Source organism: Lineus longissimus, chromosome 7, assembly GCF_910592395.1.
Source record: "Lineus longissimus chromosome 7, tnLinLong1.2, whole genome shotgun sequence".
Classification (NCBI taxonomy): domain Eukaryota; kingdom Metazoa; phylum Nemertea; class Pilidiophora; order Heteronemertea; family Lineidae; genus Lineus; species Lineus longissimus.
This window is the reverse complement of record NC_088314.1, coordinates 17875565-17888285: the sequence shown is the minus strand read 5'-3', so window position 1 is coordinate 17888285 and position 12721 is coordinate 17875565. Positions and strand designations below refer to the sequence as shown.

General features: G+C 39.8%; 2 protein-coding genes across 3 annotated transcripts in view; one reads left to right on the top strand and one right to left on the bottom strand.

Annotated features, from left to right (window-relative positions):
* Position 1: 1 nt before the first annotated feature.
* Positions 2-1955, top strand: LOC135491633 (uncharacterized). The gene is made up of 2 exons (XM_064777604.1): positions 2-715; positions 880-1955. The coding sequence occupies exons 1-2, from the start codon at positions 574-576 to the stop codon at positions 1953-1955; spliced, it is 1218 nt and encodes a 405-aa protein (XP_064633674.1). The 5' UTR covers positions 2-573.
* Positions 1956-3088: 1133 nt separating this feature from the next.
* Positions 3089-12721, bottom strand: part of LOC135491700 (cadherin EGF LAG seven-pass G-type receptor 2-like) — a 67754-nt gene continuing 58121 nt past the window's right edge. Inside the window, exons 33-35 of one of the 2 annotated variants that reach the window (XM_064777723.1) lie at positions 12056-12407; positions 11406-11420; positions 3089-8063 (exon numbers count right to left, since the gene is read on the bottom strand). In XM_064777723.1, the coding sequence (XP_064633793.1) occupies positions 11408-11420; positions 12056-12407 (365 nt within the window). In that variant the 3' untranslated portion in view covers positions 3089-8063; positions 11406-11407. The remainder of the gene's footprint in view (positions 8064-11405; positions 11421-12055; positions 12408-12721) is intronic. The other variant, XM_064777722.1, reaches the window with a different exon arrangement.

Sequence of the window (12721 nt, the reverse complement as noted above, 5' to 3'; positions counted from 1 at the left end):
CATCCCCAATTTCGCGAAAACCCGTTTTTTCCCGTTTTCTCGCGCGTCACTTCGTTTCCAGAGAAGAAATTTTCTGATTTTGATTTTCATTTCGTTCCGCAAAGAAAGCGCCCAAAATGCGTCATAAACAGGTAAGCAATTCTCTAATTACCTTCAAAACACTGGGTCAATACCAAGGATCATGCACTGCACAGAAACACAACAATCAGTCGCTTATATCACTGATAAGAAAGGGTTTGTTAGAGCGTCACTGTGCGGCGCTAAGAGCGCTCGCATAAATAATGAGGCACGCACTGCGCATGCGCGTAACAAAAAGTATGGTGGCTCATTAGAAATGTTATAAAGGGTGTTGTTAACCCTTTTAAGACTAGATGAAAATTTAATGATTATTATCATACTGTTAAGGCTTATATTCCATTTTCCTGCAATTTTCATGTCATATTTATGTGATCAGTGCAATAAAATGATTATATTTATACATTGTTGTACGTTATATTTAATTATTATTATGGGGATGTGGTGATTTCTACCTTCTTTAAAAGAAATCAACTGGATTTCTTTCAGAAAACTCCAATGAAGGCTGGTGGTTACCGCCGATATGACCTTGAATCTCTTGAAAAGGCCTATGATTTTGTTATTTCTGGTGCTGCTGGACCATGGAAAGCATCTCAACTCTTTGGTGTCCCAGAAACAACATTAAGGGACCGTGTTGCTGGTAAGTAAAGAAGTAGCTTAAGACATGGAGATTCTTTTCAGATATTTATTAAATTATTCACCATTAGGCTAGTTTAATTACTTAAATATAGAAATGAATTGCCATTTGTTATCAATGCATATTGTTATCAATCCTAACTTATCAATGGTTTTCTTCAATTTCAGGGAGAATAAGACCCGACACAAAGCGTTCTGGCCCTCCAACTATCCTTGCCCCTGATGTCGAGCGCACCATGGTGGAGCATATTGAAGATATGGCAAGAAGAGGATATGGATACACCAGGCAAGACATCGTTCACCTCGGAAATGACCTTCTCTTATCATTGGTAAAGACTACACCAACACAGAAGCCATTGTCCTTCAAATGGTATTCCGGCTTCATGTCAAGATGGCCAAGTTTACAGTTACAGACACCAAGATCATTAAGCATGTTAAGGGCTAAAGCCTTTAACAAAGAACTAATTGACAAGTATTATAATGATCTCAAAGCTATCCTCCAAAAGTATAATCTCATGGACAAGCCTGAATTGATATACAACCTCGATGAGACAGGTGTGAATACAGAGCACAACCCACCACGGATTGTTGGCCCTGTCAATGAACGCCTGCCAGCAATCACATCTACTCGAGGCGCGATCACCACAGTTCTTGCATGTGGGAATGCAATAGGGAATGCTATGCCCCCGTACTTTGTATTTGCCGGAAAACGTGCCAACGCAGACCTGATGCAAGGAGCTATGCCTGGAGCAGCCTCTACTATGAGTGATAATGGCTGGTCAAATGGTACAGTGTTTAGAAAGTACATAACAGAACATTTCCTGAAGTACATCGTCCGCAGGAACGACCCAGAGCAGCACATCATCCTCCTGTATGATGGACACAAAAGCCACATTAACTCTGAGATCATCAACTGGGCCAAGTCTCAAAATATAATTCTGTTTGTATTGCCTCCTCACACCTCACACAGATTGCAGCCCCTGGATGTGGCATGCTTTGGACCTTTCAAGCGCGCTCTCAACAGGGAGATGGCAAGCTTCTTGAGGACCAATCCTGGAAGACTCATCACCCGATATGACATCTGCCCTATGGTATGCAAGGCCTATCCAAAGGGCCTTGCTCCTGCTAACCTCATCAGTTCTTTTAAGAATACATGTGTTGAACGAAACCCAATTTTTAGCAATAATCTACACATCGAACTGAATTATCGTCAAAGTATGATGAACGCTATATTCAGTAGGTAAAACTGCTGACAATAACAAAGCATTTTATGAAGTGTACTTGCCAGTTAATCAATAAAAGCGGAAAACAGAACTTCGCTCGATCAATTTAGTTCCACTTATCACCGCTGTATCGTGTGGCGTTGCGAACATCTGAAGTGCTGTGATCTTGGGTAAGGCACTTGACTTTTTTCGTCTGAAGTAATAATTATATGGTGTTGGCTGAGGCCAACGTCCACAGTGATGTCTGTAAAGCACTATGCAAACAAGCGATAATTATTGCATGCAATAAATATCTCTTGTTTGCATTTGTGATATCAGATGCCTTAGACCGAGATCAGCAATCAATCTTAAACCCAGCACTTTACCTGCTTAACCGCAGACAAGAGTTCTTTTTGTTGCTCATCGCGCAGCAATCAGGTTGTAGCGATAAAGAGATCTTGTTTGTTTAATAATGTGTACCAATTGGCCACCCCCCTTTGGATATTCCTGTCATCATCATGAAGTCTATCAACACAATCTCCCACAATCAGAATGTATCCATTTCTCACAACATCCAATAACAAACCAGTCTCTCACAGGGGCAAACTAGCTCACAGTCCCACAATGGCAAACTCCCCTTTTGGGACAGTAACGCATCATAGTTTACAGTCACTCCATTGCTACAGTCTTTCATAATAATTGCTTTCCTGTTTGAGATGACCTCCCAAACTAACTTCAGGGAGTGAATCCTTTTGTATGAACAGCATCTTCAGGTAAAAAGGTATCTTCGGGTAAAAGGGCCTTGTATTATTTTGAGGCTCGAGCTATACATGCTTCCCGAAATTGGTGGCTTGCATTGGAACTAACTTTTTCCCCCCTGTCCATCATTAAAGACATTCAAGTGTTTTGGTCAACCATGACTATCTCCTTTGTCCCTCCACCATAAGGCCTAGTTTCCCCTTATGACATCACAGCACCCCATTTCCGGAAAGGTGTATACTGACATAAAAGGTGTCTTGTCAAGATCAAAAGTTCTCGAGTCCTGTCACAATCACAAGTCCACATTGAGGGTCAAGTTCATGCGTCAAAAGAAACCTTTCGGGTACAGTATCTCGGAATAAATCTGGAGCCCAGTCATGCCTGTTAAGTTGAGAAATGACCAACAAAGCTAATAATTTATACAAATGACTTCAATTTTAATTTCTTTGAGAATAAAAGATACAGATGTAGATAGGTATGAACAGTGATAAAATTACTAATTTCACAAAGTTTACAATTCTGTACATAAAAAGCGGTCGGATATGGAATGAAGCCTACATGGATGCGAGTTTGGACACTTACTAAAGCTTGAGAAATATAAAATGTTTCCGCAAAGGTTGATTAGATCAGAGTCTTTCTTTCTTTTATTTGGAAGACTCTGATAAGATCGAGTTTTTTATGTATATCATGACAATGGGTTATTGACATCCTGCTAAGTGGCTCTGGCCGACTTCCCACTCTTCATACAGAAATTTCCCAAACTTGTATGTTAATTTTGTATTTCTCAAGCTCTGATCTTTAAAAATACACCAACTATTACGGAAATTATCTGATCCACTTTTATACAAATATATAATAGTTTTTTCAATCCCAATCACTTTTTGTAGGGACATACTTCGGTAATAGCCATGGCAGGAGCTAACCACGGTGGGTAAAGGTATTAGTTTACCTTTGCAACACAAGGCCCTCCCATGACAGTGCTGGAGGGGTACAATCAGATAAAAATAATAAGTACCGGCCTTACGCCCCTGAAAATGAACTCATCTTTTGTTTGTTTCTTTTGTGTCATCATTTCCTCTCCAGGTAAGCACATATGTGACTCGCTCTACCAAAACTAGGCGCTTGTCGCATCTGAACTTGACAGGTTGATACGGACTTGTTGTTCATTTCCCTATTGTAGACCTTTTGTGAAATCTATTACAAACTGATTTGGTCACATTTCACAAAAGGTCTACAATAGGGAAATGAACAACAAGTCCGTATCAACCTGTCAAGTTCAGATGCGACAAGCGCCTAGTTTTGGTAGAGCGGGTCACATATTTTTCTTAGGCAAACCGATACCTTTAACCAACGTGTTAACTACACTATGGTACCTTTCCCCTACTTCTCTTTAAATCCCCTTTCCCCCCACGCAAAAGGAAAATTCATTCGACAATTTAAAAATAATCCATTATGCTTCGTGCAGTTTTTGATTCATTTTTTTCTCATTATATACAAGCAAAATATCAAATGGTCTTATCAATGGTATGAGACATATATGATAATGTCCAGGAATCTTGTGGTAAAAACCACATATTTTCTGCACATTTCTATGCAATTTACAGCAATAAATGTGACGATGCGTTATATATTGAAAGCTCACCTATAAACTGAACTGATGAAGACACAATGTACAGATACGTAGCACCAATGTTCAATAAACACAATATAGAGAAGGCCAGCAAAACATCAGATCAAGTTCGAAAGCGCAAAATATGTAAATCTTTCGTACAGCCTTTCAAATAATCACAACCCCACATTTTATATGAGGAGTACATTGGGAGACAATTCTAGGCCACAACTTTTGTAATTCAGTGTTCTTGTTGAGACAGCAGCCATAGGACCACATCAGATGCTCATCCCATCTTGGAGGAGGAAGTCTCCCAGGAGAAAAACACCTCCAACTCAACATAAACCATCTTCAGATTGAAAACACACAAAGAATGCTGAAGTAAGGAGCTCAATTTTATTCAGGAATTGCCAGATGGAGTTTGTGTACCGGTAGTTGACGTCATTTCAAAGAGATGGTTCCCAATAAAGATGTACATGCACATGTATATTAACGTCATTGGGCAGCCAAGGTGTGAAATTTTGGAATCCACTTCGCTGTCTGATATTGCTTTCTGTGTACATGTATCGGTATGTGGAAAGCCACTACAGAGAGAGTACCTCTGAAGTTCAGAATGCCACCTGGCAGGAACTCTGTAACTGTCATTAGTACTGGCCAAACATTATCTCCCATTAAACTCCTCCTTTAACTAAAGGACAGAAAACACTGTAAAAGGGCCATCGTTAAAGCCCTTCGGACATAGTTTATCACCAAGAATGTTTTATGAATTTTTTACCAAGTGAATAGTATTTCTGCATTTTGTAATGTCGTACATCAAACTATTGCCGTTGTGCTGCGACGTCAAGTCCTACTGCTGCCATATATTCATTTGAAAAGGGGTCATGAAGTAACTAGCGATAATAGGACTCGTATGACTGTAACAGGATATGGTACAAATGTATGTTAGAATTTAATCTATTATGCACATGAAAAGTTTAAAATACAGGAATGTTTCAGAAAGAATATGTCTTGGCCAAAAAAATAGATGGAATGTTGAAAAGAAATAATCATTTAGAAGAAGCAAAAAACAATATTATAAGATGTACTCTCATAAAATGATGAGATGGCACTGTCTTTTAGAGTGATCCAAGAAATACATTCTTTGATATGTAGCATGATAAGTATGATCCAAATACATGCGAGTACAGTCTATAAAGAATAGCACTACTTTGAAATGATTTTTCAACACAGTACCATAGTTCTGATAATACACTTTGAGTGCTTTGAATCAACATCAAATTTAGTTCCAGTTTCTGCCAACTGTGGCGCTGCCTCAAAGTCCTTTCAGGTGAAAATGACATTGCCCAATTCGTACAAATTGGTGCAAAACTCTAATAAAGTAACCACTTTTACGGGCTGACATCCCCCTCATGAGGACGGGATGAAGCCGATTAGAGGTGTAGGGATATGTTGTGATGAAATCAAACAGCAGTATCAACTGGAATGGAAAACTATGACGATAGAAATAATAGTAAGCATATGTCACACTAGGGGGCATCCAATTAGTATGTACAGTCAAAACCACCCTGCCGGCCCGCCCGCATTGGTGTGCTGGTTTCCACAAACCACGTGTTCTTAGGGAAACGTGGCCAGGCAGTATCAGTTCATCCAAAGATCAGTGGTTCGAATACCAGTCAAAGCAACTTAGACGTTTCTGTACAAATTTCATTCTTTAGGCTATATCAGTGTACTTCGCAATACTGGTACCACAGATACAGTATATACCGAATTGCCTGTTAACACAAATAGGATATTTTTTAGTCAAAATGTAACTATGCAGTTATTTCAGAAAATTCCTGTTCAGTTCAAAAGAAATAAACCACTTCATCTCCCCCTCACCCACCCAAGAGGGTGTGAAATTATGGACCTCAAACTCTCGACCCCCTGCCAGTACTTTTAAGTTCACATACTAAATGGATGTCCCCCCTAGGAGATAATCAATTTCAGCTGATATGAATTATGGTCCAACTTATACATATAATAACCCTGAGCAAAAGAAGATAAATTCCCCTTTCAAAATAGCGACAAACATACATCCATAGGTTTTCTATTGATGGTATGTAAGGTAAAATATTCCAAACAATCGGGCAAAATCTATTTCAAAGTTCCCCTAAATTAAGAGTAAACTGATACAGTATAATCCCCCCCTCGCAACACACATAAATTTACCTTGAAAAAGTATAAAACTCTAAATTACTGCAAAAATATCGCAACTAACACGATACCTGTACTTTTCGTCAATTTTTACAGATAATTCAGTCCATGACATGATACAGGGTGATCCAAGAAGCGTGCTGGGTTAAGTTTTGCAACAGCTCCTTGCGTTTTACAGTATTTCAGTCCCTTCACTGTGTTTCAAATACAGGTAGAGTATCATTTTGAGAAAGTAAGTAGATCTAGGCCTATCACAACACCTTCTTGCTATAATGATTTGATAGCTAGAACAATAGAATCATTCAGTGACAAAAGGGACAAACGTTTACCTACAGGAAACCCGAAAATCTTCCACCTTTTTGTGAAATTGCAACTTTTGCAACCATCTTAATTAGCATTTTGACAACCTCGTAACTGTAAGGTCAATTTCATCAGCCTGGCCAAAGTCATCTCTTTGCAGCCAAGACTTCTGGATATATTCCAGGTGGCAATATTTCAAATTGTCTGCTGGATAAAAGCAGCACAACAGCATTGTGCATAACTGCATTTCCATTTTCCTGGCTCAACAGTAACTATGAATGGCGTACCCCGTTAACCTCTTGACCACCGGGCCATTTGAACTGTTCCATACCGGGCCTTTTTTGGTATTATTGTGCCACCACGTGCATCTAGCAAAGCCTCCGTCTTCGCCGCCACCACAGCGCCATCTATACGACTTAGTTCAAGTTTATGGGTAGCAGACAACATGCCTGCGTCACTATACACCAGTAGAGCCGAGCCAGGTCATACCAAACAATACACAGAAAGGTCATGGCGACCACTCAAGCGGTTGGTGGTAAACACGTGTATTTGATTGTGGCCGCTCTAACGGTAGGCAGTAAACACGTGTATTTGATTGCGACCGCTCTAGCGGTTGGCGGTAAACACGTGCATTTGATTGCGACCGCTCTAGCGGTAAACACGTGTATTTGATTGCGACCGATCTAGTGGTAGGCGGTAAAGACGTGTATTTGATTGCAACCGCTATAGCGGTAGGTGGTAAACACGTGTATTTGATTGCAACCGCTCTAGCGGTAGGCGGTAAACATGTGTATTTGATTGCGACCGCTCTAGCGGTAGGCGGTAAACACGTGTATTTGATTGCGACCGCTCTAGCGGTAGGCGGTAGTCAAGAGGTTAAAGGGGTGAAAACCACGTGGTTAGCTTGTAAACTTTGCCAATTTAGGATGTTGCAAAAAACAAACAACACATTTCTAAACACGACCTACATCTGATTGAAACTAAGATCACTGAAAACTTCAGCACTAAACCAAACAGACCACAATGTTATGACCACGTGAAACTGATATGTCCCAATAAAATCCATAATAAAAATTCAACATTTCATGTTGAACAGTTCGAAATATACAAAATATAACAAAATAATTATGTACAAAATTTTACAATAAATCCGAAATTATGAATAACGTTTTTTTATGAAACCGCTCAGAATGTTCTGATGTATTGCATATCTTCCCAGAGATTAAGGTGGCGCCACCTATGGGCGTAACAGACATCATACGGACGTCTCCTGATCCAGAGCGTTCATTCTGAAAAATAAAATATGCAGAATTAGACGAGGAAAATATTCGAAAAATAACACTTTATTGTTATTCAGGACTGAAATGAAATTTTGTCTCAACGAACTTCGCCACTCATGATAATGCCATGGCCTCCAAGACGTCACTGTTTCACAGGATTCAGGTCATCATCGCGACGTAGCACTTATATGAGTGATATGGCTGTATTAAGTGGTGTTGATATAAGAAATAGAAATCTTGTAAAAATTTGAATGGTGACCGTTTCTTTTCTCAGGAAAGTTTGAATCTAATATCATATATATATATGTATATATATGTTATATTATATATTAAAACTCTACTTAGAGTGCACATTTTGGCTATTTCAAGACCTTATCTAGGGTAGGCTGCTCGGTAAGTTGGAAGGCCTGCTTGAATACACAAGATTAAGATACAGTTCTCAGTCAGTTTGGGAACTGATTCTCTAGGGTGACCATTCCCTGGGTATTTTTTACAAAATTCCTAAAATCTTGGCTGTTTTTCTTGTGATGCATACAATTCCGAGGCCTTATCCAGGGCAGGCTCCTCAGTAAGTTGGAAGGCCTGCCTTGAATTCACAAGATACTCGGTCAGTTGGGGAATTGATTCTCCAGGGCGATGATTCCCTGAGTTTTTTCGTACAAAATTCCTAACGTCATCTATGTACACCAAGCATCACAACCAACAGTGAAAGCAGAGGCTACTTCTACACTCAAGCAACTTGCACAGCCAAGGAAAATACAAAACACAGGTCTTCTTCTATGTCCAGATACGACACTGGAGCGGTATAGTAATAGTATACAGTGGAACCTCACTAAGCGGACACCTCTCTAATAAGGACAACCTCTCTTTTAAGGACACCTGTCTTGGTCCCAAATTGATTATTTCCATTCAATTTGACCTCTCTAATCAGGACACCTCTCTATCAAGGACAGCACTTGTCAGTTCCATGGGTGTCCTTAATAGAGAGGTTCTACTGTAGTTTCAAACTCTGTAAGATAGAATTTGAGCTGACAGAAAAGTCAGAGCATTTGCAGACAATCCAATATGTTCGTCAGCATGAATAATTTTAATTAGTTGTCTCATACGCAGGACATTAGGTGCCCCCCCCCTCCCCTTCGTTGAGATTTGGCTCACGCAAATTGGACTCTCTGTAAAGGCTTCCTCCGATTTTTCTGCGAGGTCAAAATTGTGTGTTGTAAAGTTTGTAACTATTTCGAGAAATGCGCAAATGTAGTGATGAACTCCAATCAAGATAGTTAGCATCTACATAAGTGAGTCTGACTCGAGAAAGGTCTAGCTGGAGTGCTCCACAAACAAGCGATTTATATCGCTGTGACTTGCAATTCAAATTGCATACAAAATGATTGCTTGTCTGCAGTGGTCATCGCAACCTGCGAGTCAATATCAAACGCAGCAATTACAGCTTGATTGGCAGACAAGAGATCTTTTTGTCACACACACATGTAGCAGGTAGAAGCGATTTAAATTGCGTAGTCGTGGGGCACTAAACACATCCTATGCTTTCATTTCCAAAGAAACTAAAGAGTCTACATGTTCATGAATAAAAGCAGTTGTCTGTATGATTGGTAAAAAAAGATTGACATGTTGCATTGAATTCCAAAACATGCATGAACTCAGGTTAGATGTTATAAAGGGGACTATTGATTCATTTAGAAAGAACTTGTCTTCGAAAGAACAGAATTGACTCAAAACAAACACTAAAATGTTTACAATGAAATAAATTCATGCCAATTATAAAATGTTATGTGTTAGTGTAAAGGTTGAGTTGGGGGTAGTTTTCCAGTGATGTATTTATCTGTGAATTTTTGTTAAGATGGTGACTTGGGTAAAAAAACAAACAGAACCCACACAATACTTATTTAGCAGTCAAAATGTGAACACCATCAGAAATTTTTGATACAATCAACGAAGATGGACACCCATTTCTAATGCAAGGCAAGTAGGCATAGTTTGATTCTCGAAGGGTAGCTTCGCTAACAGATTCTATCAATCTTATTGGTTGGTTTTCCAATGTCTCCTCAATAGATTGCAATTTTAAGATCAAATTCTCAGAACGGCAGAAAAATGTGTTTTATGAATTCAAACCGTCAAAAGTGTTTATTGGTCCAAAGATGTTTCAACTTGAAATGCGGTTTCCACTCATGTCAACACAGGCATTAGATGGCGCTGTTAGTGTTTAAGTGTCCAACTCATATGCTAAACATGGTGGGTTCGACACCTGTCTTACATTTTAAATGGATGTCCAAGTGATGATGAAATAAATGAACTCCTGAGCCTGGTTGTTCAAAAGCACCAAATGCTACTGATATCCTTAACGGTTATGTTAAGAATCGTTGAAGACATTATCACTTTAAGTTAAACCCATTGAAAGCTTTAACGTTAAGGCCAACGACTCTGTTAAAAGTTCAAGTGGTTTTGAACAACCCTGTCCTAGTGTTAATCATACACACATAGTGCGGTTAAACCAGAACGAAATACCCAAGCGAGAAGCCAGGATCTTCCTTCTGGGTAAGAACCTGTTTTTACGACAGTTAAAATCAATCAAGGGTTGATAGTACCAGCTCTCTGAGGTGTAATTTAGGGACGAAAACACGCTCTCGATTCAGGATTCCAGGTCTTTCTGTTCTCAGCTTTTTTGGACTGAATGCTTGAGAGTGAGGGGCTGAGTGCCCTTGGCTGTCAAAATGTCAGGAATTTCCTGGTTTCATGATTAACTTGGCCAACTCTTCCCGAGTTCAGAGCTGCAATTTTCAAGGCCTCAGAGAGCTGAACCTTGCATGCATTAAACCCATGAAGGCCTGAGGACGCTGAGGATGTCATTTTTGCACAATTATGAATGAACAAATACTTCGGCTGGAAAGTTTCAGAAAGTTGTTCTATCACAAGCTGTCAAATGAAGCTGCGAGTGTTCAAAATGTAATCCAAATATTTTGGCTTAACACAACAGCAGTCATCAGGGGACTACAGTGGAACCTCCCTTAGCGGACACCTCTCTAATAAGGCCACCCTCTCTATCAAGGCCACTAGTTTTGATCCGAAATTTGCGGTTTCCATTCAATTTAACCCCTCTAATCAGGACACCTCTCTATTAAGGACATGACTTTTGTCAGTCCTGAGGGTGTCCCTATTATGTTCTAGTGTTATTATCTAGTTTTTTGTGACAGAAAGACTTTTTAAAACTTTGAATTTTTTTCTTGAACCACCCTGTAGTGGAAGCGCTTTGAAACCTCAGTGTATCCTCAGGCCTCGTAGAGTCGGGGAACAGGGTAACAGGGGAACATCACCACGTTCTGTTACACTCATACCTACTGTTAGGCTTTGCTTCTGTTTAACGCAAGAAAGGAAAGGGTTTTCGTGAATAATTCAGATACACAGGGAATGATTCATTGACCATAAAGCATTAAAGACAGGAAGAAAAAAAGTCGAACTCTGAACAAAACCTTCAGCAATCATGGCCACTAAGAAAAATTTAGGAAAGGCTCTTTGGCTCAATATTCCCTTGCTGATGGCTTTTAAAACCTAATCCATTTGTTAAAAAATTTGAAAATTGACCTTGAAAAATTAAAAGATTTGAAAATTGAACTTGAATATCATTTATGTACAATGCCAAGCTTTAGCGAAATTGCGTGCATAACTACAATGTTAATTTCTATTAGTCTGCACCATAAGAAAATACTATTAACAAACATCTTTTAAGACCCACTTATTCGTCAGACATCTTGTGCTCCCTCCTTTTATCCAGCCTTACTTGTTTACAAAAATATTGTTTACAGACGACACTACCTTGTATATTTTATTCCGAAATGATTAAGCGATTGGTAAAAAGTTTCAGAAAGTGTCCTGTATATATTTCATTATGTAATGATTAAGCGCTTGATAAAAAGGTTTCAGAAAGTGTCAAGTAATATTATATAAATGTGCAGGCCCCAAAGCAAAAACATTTTTGGCCTGATACTTACTCATCATTAGAAGATATGCTCCCGTTATGAGTGAGGACTTGGACTGATATCCGTGGCGGTGGTACTGGCACCCCCCGCGGTTTAGGGGCAACCTGCGGTGGATTACTCGTTAGTGGTGACTTAGGATGTCGAGATGGCGACAGGGGGCGCTCCCCTGACTGAACATTTTGTGGCGATGAGGTACTCCGGGGCGGAGTGCCCCCTGGAGGTGACATAGATCTGGAGGGGAAACTCGTGTTTGGAGATAGGGGGCGTTGCGGCGAGCCTGTCATACTGGCAGGGGTGGACGCCCGGCTCCCAATGGCTATATTGTAGGGCGGCGGGTGCCGTGAGGGGGGTTGATCAACACTCCCTGGAAAAAGAAGAAAAAATTCTTTTAGGAGCGATAAAACATCAAAAATAATAATGATGATAAAAATCAACCGTTTTATCATGTGCACTGATGTAACCAGGATAATTCTTAAGAGAATTCCAGTTGATTACCATATTCAAGTCTCAAGTGACAACTTAATGTTTAAAACAACTAACATTTCAGCCTCCACCAGCAGAAACCTCTCTAATAAGGACACCCTCTCTACTAAGGACACAAGTCTTGGTCCATGATAGGTTGTTGCCATTCACTTTGACCCCACTAATCAGGATACCTCTCTAATCAGGATACCTCTC

Bases quoted from the DNA above. Each gene is read 5' to 3' on its own strand.
- LOC135491633 (XM_064777604.1), top strand. From the start codon at position 574: ATGAAGGCTGGTGGTTACCGCCGATATGACCTTGAATCTCTTGAAAAG. The intron at 716-879 runs GTAAGTAAAGAA...CTTCAATTTCAG, and splicing joins ATTAAGGGACCGTGTTGCTG to GGAGAATAAGACCCGACACA.